This window comes from Limulus polyphemus, unplaced genomic scaffold (genome assembly GCF_000517525.1).
Source record: "Limulus polyphemus unplaced genomic scaffold, Limulus_polyphemus-2.1.2 Scaffold1242, whole genome shotgun sequence".
Lineage (NCBI taxonomy): Eukaryota > Metazoa > Arthropoda > Merostomata > Xiphosura > Limulidae > Limulus > Limulus polyphemus.
This window is the reverse complement of record NW_013666852.1, coordinates 163,928-175,883: the sequence shown is the minus strand read 5'-3', so window position 1 is coordinate 175,883 and position 11,956 is coordinate 163,928. Positions and strand designations below refer to the sequence as shown.

General features: G+C 33.4%; 1 protein-coding gene across 2 annotated transcripts in view; it reads right to left on the bottom strand.

Moving 5' to 3' along the window:
* Positions 1–11,956, bottom strand: part of LOC106462759 (zinc finger protein 830-like) — a 64,001-nt gene that overhangs the window by 16,517 nt on the left and 35,528 nt on the right. For both annotated transcript variants that reach the window (XM_022390088.1, XM_022390089.1), the window contains exon 5: positions 10,552–10,736. In XM_022390088.1, the coding sequence (XP_022245796.1) occupies positions 10,552–10,736 (185 nt within the window). The remainder of the gene's footprint in view (positions 1–10,551; positions 10,737–11,956) is intronic.

Here is an 11,956-nt window from a genome sequence, read left to right as displayed (position 1 = left end):
AAGAGTTTTAGTAATATATAGAGAGATACAGAAATGCAGAAAAACGAGCAATTCAGTGTATCTGATCCTGGAGAAGCATCAAGATTTGTTAAAGTAATTAACATTACATTATTAATACCTTATGAATTATACAAGTGATAAAAAATGAAATTAATAATTGGTAAAAATGAAGAAATAATAAATTAAATGCTAGAACAAAAAACAATTTGGCAAAATTTCAGCTAAGTCTTCCATTTGAAAGACACATTAAAATTTTGTTTTGTTTTCTTTATTTTTACAGCTCTTTAATGATATTACTTTGCTACCTTTATTGTTTACAACTGTAAATATGATTTTGACTTGTAAATTTTTCTTTAAAGCTTGTAAGTTGATAAATTTTCTTTTTTTTCTGGTTGCAGTATATAATATAAAACCAATATTTAATCTTTAGCATGTTACTATGATATCCAGAATACTGTGTAAAAGTTACCAGAATAGACCATTATTTTGCTTAAGTGTTTATTCTTCAAAGAACTAGCAAATTGTGATTTTTCAGAAGTGCTATAGCTTGTCCATGATATTTTATCTATGAATGAATCCTTAAAACTCAATGGTTTATTGAGGCTCTATAACCAGCATATAAATTTGCTGGCAACAAATGATGATCTTCTCCTTCTTAATTTATTAAGAGCATTATACGGATGCAAATCAATTCATAGCCAAAAAGTACAAACAACTACAAGAAATTAGCACGTAACTGTCAGATTGGCCTATACTAAATGACAAGGAATGTTGAAATGCCATATATGTTATAATCACTAACATTAATGTTAACAAAATATAGTGCTAGTAAAACCTACAAAAACATAGTTTATTGCTACTCATGCATGAAAACAAAGCAATGGAAGTGTTGAGATTTTGCAAAGATCTTTTATAGAACTTTTCACAGATAATATATAAAATAACAATCACATCTTTCAAGGAAAAAAACTAGAAACAAAGAGGTGATGACTTCTATGTATAGTTAAAACTGTCACTCTGAATGTTAGCAAGAGAAAGAGAGATCATGTTGTACAGGATTGAACAAAACCTGTATATTTCATAAGTCTTAAGGTAGCATTTGTACGAATCTTTGTCTGCATTACATAAACAACAATCTGATATGCACCTCAAGATGCCACAGATAAATTTCATGCATTTGCTACTGTATGTATCACCTAAGCAAGACTGCTTGGATAATAACAGAAAATATTACTGATATTTTTATAGAATCTTTACTGAAATATTAATTGCTATTAGAAAACAAAAGTTTAACAACATTAATTTTGTGGTTTTTATTACCACATTTTTCTAATATTGAAATATTCTCTTAAGATCAGACTCAGACATTCATGCTTGCTACACAGACATTTTAATTTTTGATCAGCTCATATTTTGAAATTTATTTCTATTTCCAGGTCTGCAAGAAAATAAATACCACTAAAAGGTCAGCAACCTCCAAGTAACAAAACTTACTGAGCTACCAGACTTCATCATAACACAAATACTAAAAAAACTCAGCTTAAAACTTAGATACTTGCACTGGGTTTTAATCTGATTTAGGCATATGTAGTTCAATGTTCTCAAACAGATAAAACAAATTAAGTAGAACCCAAATGGGAATAGGATAACATGAAAATGATTTAATAATCCTAAAGTCTTCCTGACATAACAAAGTAATTTATTTACTGAAAGACGTAATACAAATGTAAGCGGACTGCAGTATTAATACATATGTGTGTGTATATGATTCAGTGAAACATCCAAACAACCACACATACATGGTAAAAATTCTTAATGGTGGGTGATATCTACAATTCTGATACCATTATGATATTAAATGATACCACAGAGGAATGATATAATATAAATGCTTCACTACTTTCGTCAAAGAAAAAAAATAGCTGTAACCTCAAATGTCAACAGTATTAATAAAATACAAATTAACTTGTTTACTTATATATATATATATTTCTCATATTGTTCATAACACAAAAAAAAAGATTTTGTTATTACAAGTTACAGCTTTACAGCAAGGAAGGATATTTTTACAGTAAAAGTTGAATCTTGTAATAAAAAAATGCTTATGCTCAGTAAGTAAGCTCAAAACGAAACTATTAATACAGTGCTATAAATAGTTGTCTCTTTCCTTCAAAAGTCCAAACAGGTTTGTTCAATTACTTTGGAACACAATTAACAAGACAAATTATTCTTCTCTACTTTGATGTTACAATACAATCTGTAATAATTTCACTTTAATAAGAAGTACCACTGTATGATCTTTATGGCTAAACTCACAAACAAACAATCTAGCTCTAGCTATTTATCTATCTAACTGTTTATCTTTGTCTTACTTACTTGAACTACATTTTGCATTACACTTAAACTGTCATATATATGTTTCTTGAGTTGAATTTGAGCCCCAGCTTTAAAAGAAAAAAGTTTAAGCCAAGCTTTAGTTTTCATTAGTTTATTATTGGAAAAACAGTTAAAAGTTTAAATATAATAAGTTATTGATTATGGTAGAAAAAATCATATGAATATACTCTGCACAAGGCCTATATTGTGGGACCTCACAAGAAAAATAATGATTTCTGTTTTATAACTCTTTGTTGATACCAGTTATTTTCTGATAAGTCTGTGTCATGATGGCACTGTCACACAATACATTTTGTATACGTATTTATAGCCTGACCGAGGCCTAGAACTTTCTGCACACTATAAGATATTATAATGTAATAATACTTGATCAAAACAACAAGAAAAACTAAGAAGGTTCTAGAAATAATAATACAATAATACAAACATCAAATCACAACAATGGAACTACACAATGTACAATTCATATATAGTTATGTAAACAAACCTGTGATGAACTATCTCTTCTAAACATAACTAAATTGAACATTGCATTACACTTAAACTGTCATATATATGTAAGAAAAACTAATAAAATACAAAATTCATTTATAATTAAAAGAGAAAAATTACTGGTGAGATAAAAGAGTCAAGTGTTTATAAATTATGAAAATATAATAAACTACTATGAGAAATGTTCAAAACATGGATTTCAAGAAGAAAATTATTTTATGCATGCATTAAACACCAATATTTAGTAACTACTGACCCAATAATGGACTATAAATGTTGGTATTATTAAGTCTTACATAGAAAGACTTTTAGGTTTTTACTTATAAGTGAGTTGCAGTTTATTAGTTATACATTTTTTTGACATTTTACAGTTTCTCACTTTTTGTAGCTTTAAAAATGTTCTCAAGACTTAGCATTTGTTGTTTTATTTCAATATTTTGTTAATACATTCACTATTCAATCAATTTTAGAAGTTGTTTGTACTGACTTTATATCAAAGATATATAATATGATGTGTTCTTTTAGTGTATGAATGATAAATTTTTAATTACAATACTTATTTGAGTTTGAGATGCACGAAGGAAAAGGGTTTAATGAGGTTTCAAACATTTTCTATTGAAAAACTAAATCTAAATACTTAATGAAACATAAAGTAAACAATACCTTTACAGGCTTTCAAGCTATGTAAATGTTGCATAACAATTTGAAAATTATAACAACTATATATATATATATAACAAAAACTTGCTATTAGAGCTGTAATAAATCAATTTCACATGTAATAAGATATCATGAATATTTCTGCAACATAAAGGTAAAGTTTTGGAGAATTTGATGCATAAGCAAATGCCAGGATGTTGGTATTATAAAACAGACTATAAATTGGGATGATATGATTTTATATCCGAAAATTAATGCCGATTAATATATTCCTGTTCTGATTTGGTTCGACCAAACTTGTAACACTTACTTAATGGAAAACTTTGAAGTCAATTGAGATCAGTGGGCATTGCAACTCTTGGCAATGATAATGCAAGATAAACCATGTGGTAATATCCTAAATTAAGTAACATTTTTGTTTTACATATTTTTCTCGCTATATATATATGCTTAAGTATATACCTTTTTTCTTTTAATGTAGTATATATTATCTATGCACATTACTCATATTACATACTTACAATATATATTATTATACAGATCCATTAGTATTGAATTTCTATAAAAAATTGGAATTTTCAGTATGAACAGCATCTTATGCAGGTGTGAGCTAAATGGTCAGGTAAGAGACCATTAATTATAAATTATTGAACAGAGCTAGCAGCACCTGCCCCTCAAGTGCTTTGTTCCAATCTCTGAGCCAAATATCAGGATTGCCTTTCACTTTTATAATGCACCAATAGCATGAAAGTGTAGAGCATATTCAGTGGCATTACTTCCCTAATTCTAGGTCCTCTGATTTATATTCAGACAGGCTAACAACTAGGCTATGTCTGGTTCTTTTTGAAACACAAACTTATGTATCTAACATTTAAAAGCATCATATTTTCCTTCATTCGACAGATCTGAACATTTATTTTGTAAATTAAATAATTTATTTAAGATTTACTACATGCATTTTTAATAGTTGTTTGAGTTTATGTCAAAGGGCTAAAAGAAAATTAATGAAATATTTTAGTCTTTGGCCAAATTGTTACTAGATTTAGACCCTAGGATATATATACTTTGGGCAGCATTTAATAATTTCACAGCATGGTATAAAAGTACCAGAATCATCAGAAACACACATGCATGCACACTTAGAAATGCGTAAAACCCTTGCCATACTTTTGCAAGGCAAATAAGGTTGGTCCATTTGAACTTCATGTGGCACAAGTTGATGAGAATGTTAACCCATTTCTTCTTGACAGGATGCCAATCCATCACAGGCTAACCCCTGGTTAACAGCTGGTATCCATTATAAAGCTGGGTAGACTGGAACAAGTAGGAAAGAGAGTCTTGTATAAGTACACAACAGCATGATGTGGGCTAACCTTGAACTTGAAAAAATCCAACTATGAGTCCAAAGCATGAAATCACTGAGCAAATCTGCCCCCACACATGCAAGTTTATCCAATAATCTAATAAGATGCTCAATTAAGGACAAAAAGTCAAGCAGTTAAAGCTCCCTGAATTAACAGGCAAGGCCAAAATCATCCATCTGGTCATGTCCAATGAGTGTTTTTTTCTTGTACTTTGCCTCAAACTGTGATAACCACAGCACAATACCACAAATTACCATAGTTTAGATATTTGAACTGTTATATTGTTAAGATATATTCTAAGACACATTATTCTTTTAAGGTGGTTGACTCACTCAGGCTGAAGAATGCTTCGCTCAGGAGAACAGGCCTCCGCGGTCCACCACCCCTATGGCTAGGAAGCGACAAAGACTCCCATACTTCACTAGAAGAAGAAGAGGGGGGGATGTCCAAAAGACCACAGCACTGGAGACAGTGCAATGGGTGATCATGATACCCTATTTCGAAAAGAAGAGCTACCACACTGACAAACTCGATGAACCAATATCTGGCAGCATCTGGAATTATAAATCAGGTCTGCTGTAGAAAGAGTCTTAATGCCATGGAGCATCAGAAATGGGCAGTAATCCCTATCTGCCTTACCCATGTAAGTCCATGAGTGTACGGTCTGGGACAAACATATTTATGAAGCTATAGACCACAAGATACAAGTATGAGTGGTGCTACGGAACACACCATCTCTACAGTGTATGTAACGTGATTCTGTGACATTTTATTATGTTTCATGTAATATTTGTTATATGAATGCATAGATGACAATTGGATGGAGTCAATGATATAGTGCAGATTTTAAGACTAAGTATACTTTGGCAGGCATCACTCCCCACAGAGTGGGATCCAAACCATATGTAACATATGTAAAGAAAAATAAAAACAAATGGAATAGTCAACACACCCACCCAGTGAAGATGGAAAGGGGCAGCCACATACAGGGTAAGGTGATGGATCGAATGGGAAAAACACGAAAAAATCTAGAGAAAGAGAAGAATATAGCAGGCAAAGTGACTGGGGAATCCAACTCGTGAGGGGAATGGGAGAAAATTCACAGGAAAAAGCAAGATTCCAATGAATAAACAATCAGACCCAGAAACCACAGAAGGATGCAGTGCATGTCATATACCATCTATGGGCACTGTTTGGACAAAGGAGTTGGTAAAGATCAAAATGATCCTAATAGTGGAAGATGGAATGAAGGGTCTGAAAAGTGAATTCAGGATTACCCTCCCAAGCAGCTGAAGTCTTGGACATAAAGTAACACTTTGGAAAGATGGTGACCACATGCCACCAATATGAGAAACAGGGACATGTGAATGACAACAAAGGTTCAAACAGAGGATGAGCAATGATAAATGAGCATAATAACATAGACAGTACATGAGATTGGAACACAGAAGCAAATTCGGTAAACTGAAAAGTGAAAGACAAAACTACCCTATAACCTGCAACAAAGGAAACCGATAGGTCTCACTAATAAAGCCAAGAGAAAAAAGATGGCAGTGAAGGAATGGTAGGAAAGGAAGGATGATAATTTAGGTGTATAGATCAATAGCATTAAGTATAGTACCTATGCTAGTAAACCATCAAAGAGGAAGGACAAAAAACCAAGGAAGCTATATGCCTGGAAAGTCCTTACCTTCAGGCAAGGAACCAGACAAAAGTCATGTGTGAAGAAAGAGTGTGTGTATTGATGGATGACACACACCTGAATGTGGCTGACGAAGGAGTATGAGAGACAACAAAAGCCATCACAGAAGTGGAAACCATGTTAGAGCCACCTAATACAGTGCCACCAGCAGAACTCAAGGATGAAGACAAATAGGAAGATATGCATAGAGGTAACGACCTGTCCAATCCTGACTGAAAGCAATTGTGAGACACCCCTAAGCACACATAACTCCTCAAAAATGAGAAGATCTAAAGACTACCACATTGGTAGAATCCTATTGGGACAGGATAACCAATCAATGACCAGATTCAGGACACCTATAATAAGACATGCCAACAAAGTGATATGATGGCAGTGGGCCCCAATATAGAAAATACAAAATCCAAAATAAAGGTCTCTTAACTGGGTGCCCTCATGCCTGGTGATGTAGGACACTACCGTAGAATTGCTAGAGTGTATCATCATCACCACCTGGTCCTGAAGAACCAGTAGGAAGGTAAGTACTGCCCAATGAAAAGCAAGAAGTTCCAACAGATTGATATGAACAACAGATTAAAAAATTCCCCACCCAAAAACCTCCCAAGTGTCGAGAAATGATCCACAAATGGAAAGAGAAGCATCTGTGATAAAGGTTACAATCTGGATGAGGGAGAGGAAACACCCACAGTAATATTGGTCCTATCTAGCCAGCAGTCAAACTCGGACTATAATTGAGATTAAAGGATAAGAGAAGCATCCAAGAGAACCCACACAAGGCACCATAGGTTGATTTAAACCCACTGAAGATGGTGCATGTGGGCACGACCAAGAGGAATGAGGGCTTTGAGAGAAGCCCATGTCCCCAAAAGAGATAGAATCTCACATGGAGAAGGAAAAAGAGATGCTGCATATGAGACATTCCATAGCTCTCAACTGAAAGCTGGTTCCAACAGAGAAATGAGGTGAGAAACACACCAAGAAGAACCAGAAATTGAGGAATTGTCAGGAATGATTTCCCCACCTTGATAAGCCAACCCACCAGGGCACCTTCCTGAAGAAGAAACTGAGTATGTAGGGCATAGTCAGCCTGTGAGGAAGCTAGAAGTAGCTAGTTGTCTATGTAATAGTTTAAATGAAGGCCGCAGGAATGAAGCAGTAAGCAAAGGCCCAGACCACTCAGCAGAACGCACGTGGAGCCAAAGCATGTCCGAATGGAAAAGCCCAAAATTGAAACACACACCCACGATGAACAAAACGAAGCAAAGGTCTGGATTCTGGGGAGATGGGGATATGTAGATATGCGTCCGACACATCGAATTACTTCATCCACAAACAAGGAGTGAAAACCCAATGAAGAGTTAAGTATGACTCCATGATGAGCTTGAGAATGACGAGGAAGAAGTCCAAAGATAATAAATCAGAAACTGAATGTCAAGCTACTGCCTTTTTTTGGGAAGGACAAAAAAGATGAGAATAAACCCCTAATGAGTAGGATTTTCTCTTTGATGGCACCCTAGAGAAGTAATGGAGGTAGGGAAAAGTAACCAAAGTATCAGGGTCTGAACCCCACATAGGAAGAAGAATTCCAAAAGGTATGAATCTAATTATGGGTAGTTGGAACTATAAAAGCATAAACATGATAGGCCAACATATGTAGGGACAAAGCACATCGATAACCCTAATGCAAGTGTTCCCCAAAACGATTAGCAAGAACTTCAATATCCGAGTAGGAGGAAAAATGAGAAAATGATTAATCCCCTATAATGGCATGGGTAGAATCTTAAAGGAAAACAGGAGACAATGACAAAACACAACATACCCGATTAATTATGTCTACAAAAGGAGAAAGAGTATTGGGTAAGACTCCCGATACAACACAAGACAGATAAACATAATCAAGAGGGAGAAAAAGGCAGCCCAAAGTCACATCCATCCATACAGACACACCTAGGTGCTGGTATTACAGGTTATTCAGAATGTTGCCTGATATTGTACAATTTCCTACGAATCATAGCTGTTGCATTAGTGGCCAATAACTATGGTACTGACCCCGTAGATGTGGTCGGTAAATCTGCTGTAGTAGTTGTGACTATCTGAAACTATGTAGGGCATAACTCACAAAGTAGTAAACTTGAACAAAAAATTTCAAAGGGAGAGTAGATAATGAAAATAAATTATGACTCTCCACAAAAAAATGGAAAAATGACAATAAACGAAGTAGAAAAATATACTAAAGCAAAAACTTGTGGATAATATAACTAAATCGCGAGCAAAAACAAACACATCTGCACAGTAAGACTGTCAACTGAGAGGTGATTAACAAGTGCATGATTACAGATGGTGCTAGTTATGATAGGGGTAGCACTGCAATCTTATTGGTGGTTAGTTGCTGCATGACTATTCACATGTTGATATGCAGAAAGATGTGGGATTTACAAGACTAGTGGTGAGCAAAAATTTCTGCTGAAAGAGAGCAGTAGTAGTCAGGAAAGCTATTTGTGAGTGGAAGTAAGATATCATATCAGAAAATAATATATTTATCTAATGAATGTCTGCTGTGAGAGTGAGTGTGAAGAATTTGGTTAATTTGTATAGATACTGGGCCAGTTAAGTGGAGTTTTTAATGTAATTTGATGTGGGAATTTAGTTTTAGTTATTAAACTAAATTACAGGCCAGTGAGTAGGTTACTATTCCAGCTTATGCTAATTCTTCTTTTCTCTATTTGCAGTTAGATTAATGACCCAGACATTTGGTCAGTGCCATTTCTTCTAAATGCTGTGATTTTATTGTTCGTACAGAATCTTATAACATGCATTTACATCCTCTAAAGATAGTAGGAGGCGCTTATTCAAAACATAAAGATGAAGCAGATGTGGCTAATTTACTTAGAGTCAAAAATGAGTTTTCTGTATACCATGATCTTGTTTTTTAGCAAAAGTGGTATTTACAAAAGGTTTCAACAACTGCAAAAAATATATGAGTACATCAAAGAACATATTAAAGGACAAGAGAGATCTCTGGTGTGCAACAAAGTAGAAAGACTTAAAAACTGCCATGGCTCAGTGAATGGGGAGTGTTTTAGCTAAAATTATCTACCGTATTCTGTTTTTAGCCTAAACAAACCTGGCCTTCCATGGTACAGCAAGTACACCAAGAAAGACTCAAGTTCATCTGCTGTTCTTTCTATTGAATAGAAAATGGAACAATGAATTTATTTTTCAACCATTACTGATAAATGAGCTTTGGTAAAGGCTAGGGCCCTAAGTTCCAATATCTATTCAAATTCAATTCTGGAAATCATTACTTAAGCCTTTAGTAGTATGATGTTAATTGTTTCATTACACTATCCTCTTCTTGCTTGAAGAAGAAAATTTGACAAAGCAGTATTTGAGCTATACCTTGTACCGTTTTTATTATCTATACTTGTATTCTACAAGTTGTCAACTGTGATACATATTTATGCGATACATATTATTATATAGAAATGAAATCAAAACTCTTGTAGCATTTTCTTCAAATAACACGTGGAGCTTCAGCAAAAAAGTAAAGAAAATCTTCCAAAACATACTCCTACTGAGGGGCCCTTAAGTCTACTTTCACCTAAATACCAGTCAGATACCAATTTTAGCCCAGACTGTGGTTCATGTAAAAGTAAAAAATGTACAATAAACTATGCACTATAGCTTAGAAAAGCAAATGACATTGAAATATTACATTAGAAGAGCTAAGCCAAATCTTTGATTAAAAAATAATTTTGTTCTGGAGCTTAGCTCACTTTTAATCATATAATATTTTTCCTTGGTTGTAAAAAAATCCAGTTAAAGTACATAAACAAAATGCTGAGATCAATACTTGTATATCAATTTCTATTTAGGATCAATATATCAATAAAAACTATAATGTCAATCTACATTAATTATAAAAACTGATCTTACCTTGGCATCCATAATTGGGTCATCAAAAAACCCTTCTGGTAATGCTTCTGCTATGGTGATTTTTGGCTCAGAAACTGATATTTTGGGAGAGTCTTTCTTTTCCTCACTATTTAAAGTACCCAATAAATCTTTCGATTCCTTCATATCCAATGTCTTCTTTAAGTCTGTTTTCTGATCAACGGAGGCTGAAAAAAAATTAGCATAAAGAAAAACACATATACTTATTTTATTATAATAGAGAATAGCTAAATAATGTTTAAGAACAGGGGGTGCATAAGACTAGTTTCTTGAGTTGAATTTAAGCTACAGCTTTAAAAGAAAAAGTTTAAGCCAAGCTTTAGTTTTCATTAGTTTATTATTGGAAAAACAGTTAAAAGTTTAAATATAATAAGTCATTGATTATGGTAGAAAAAAATCATATGAATATACCCTGCACAAGGCCTATATTGTGGGACCTCACAAGAAAAATAATGATTTCTGTTTTATAACTCTTTGTTGATACCAGTTATTTTCTGATAAGTCTGTGTCATGATGGCACTGTCACACAATGAATATAAAAGTTTAATATTTGCATGTTTTGATTAAATGTTTCTATTTTTTTTAAGGTATTGAGGGAAAAACACATTACGTTAAAGGTAAGTAAAGTGAATGTTCTTTCAAATGCTGTAAATATGATAATAAAATGGTTTTGAGGGCGATTAGTAATAAAACCAAATACTTAAAATTATTATAGTATAAAACTACTTGTTCTTGGAGAACTAAATTTCACCAGACATACACTGAGAATCATAAGTTTTATTCTTGAAGTTTGATAAAATGTTCTAGAAGAAAAATAGCAAGATAGATATATAATCAACTATAGTTAAGTATTTTAACTAGAACTAGGAGACAATAGTATTCATTAAAAAGGAAATACTCCTGCTGAGTAATAAAATGTGACTGGTCTAAGGAAAAAATTCATGCTTACCAACTCCTGTCATTGTTATTTCATGTATACAGTAATTAAATTTGAAATAGTGATGTGTAAGGTTAATATTTTTCAACACTTAAAATATATTTCTGATAGCTACTTACCTCTACTCACATAATAGCTTCTCTTGTGCAGTGCTGCCATGATATGCACAAATCATATTGTTTGCTACTAGCCTTTAAACTCCCAACAACATAATAGCTTCTCTTGTGCAGTGTTGCCACAAATATGCACAAATCATATTGTTTGCTACTAGCCTTTAAACTCCCAACAACATAATAGCTTCTCTTGTGCAGTGTTGCCACAAATATGCACAAATCATATTGTTTGCTACTAGCCTTTAAACTCCCAACAACATAATAGCTTCTCTTGTGCAGTGTTGCCACAAATATGCACAAATCATATTGTTTGCTACTAGCCTTTAAACTCCCAACA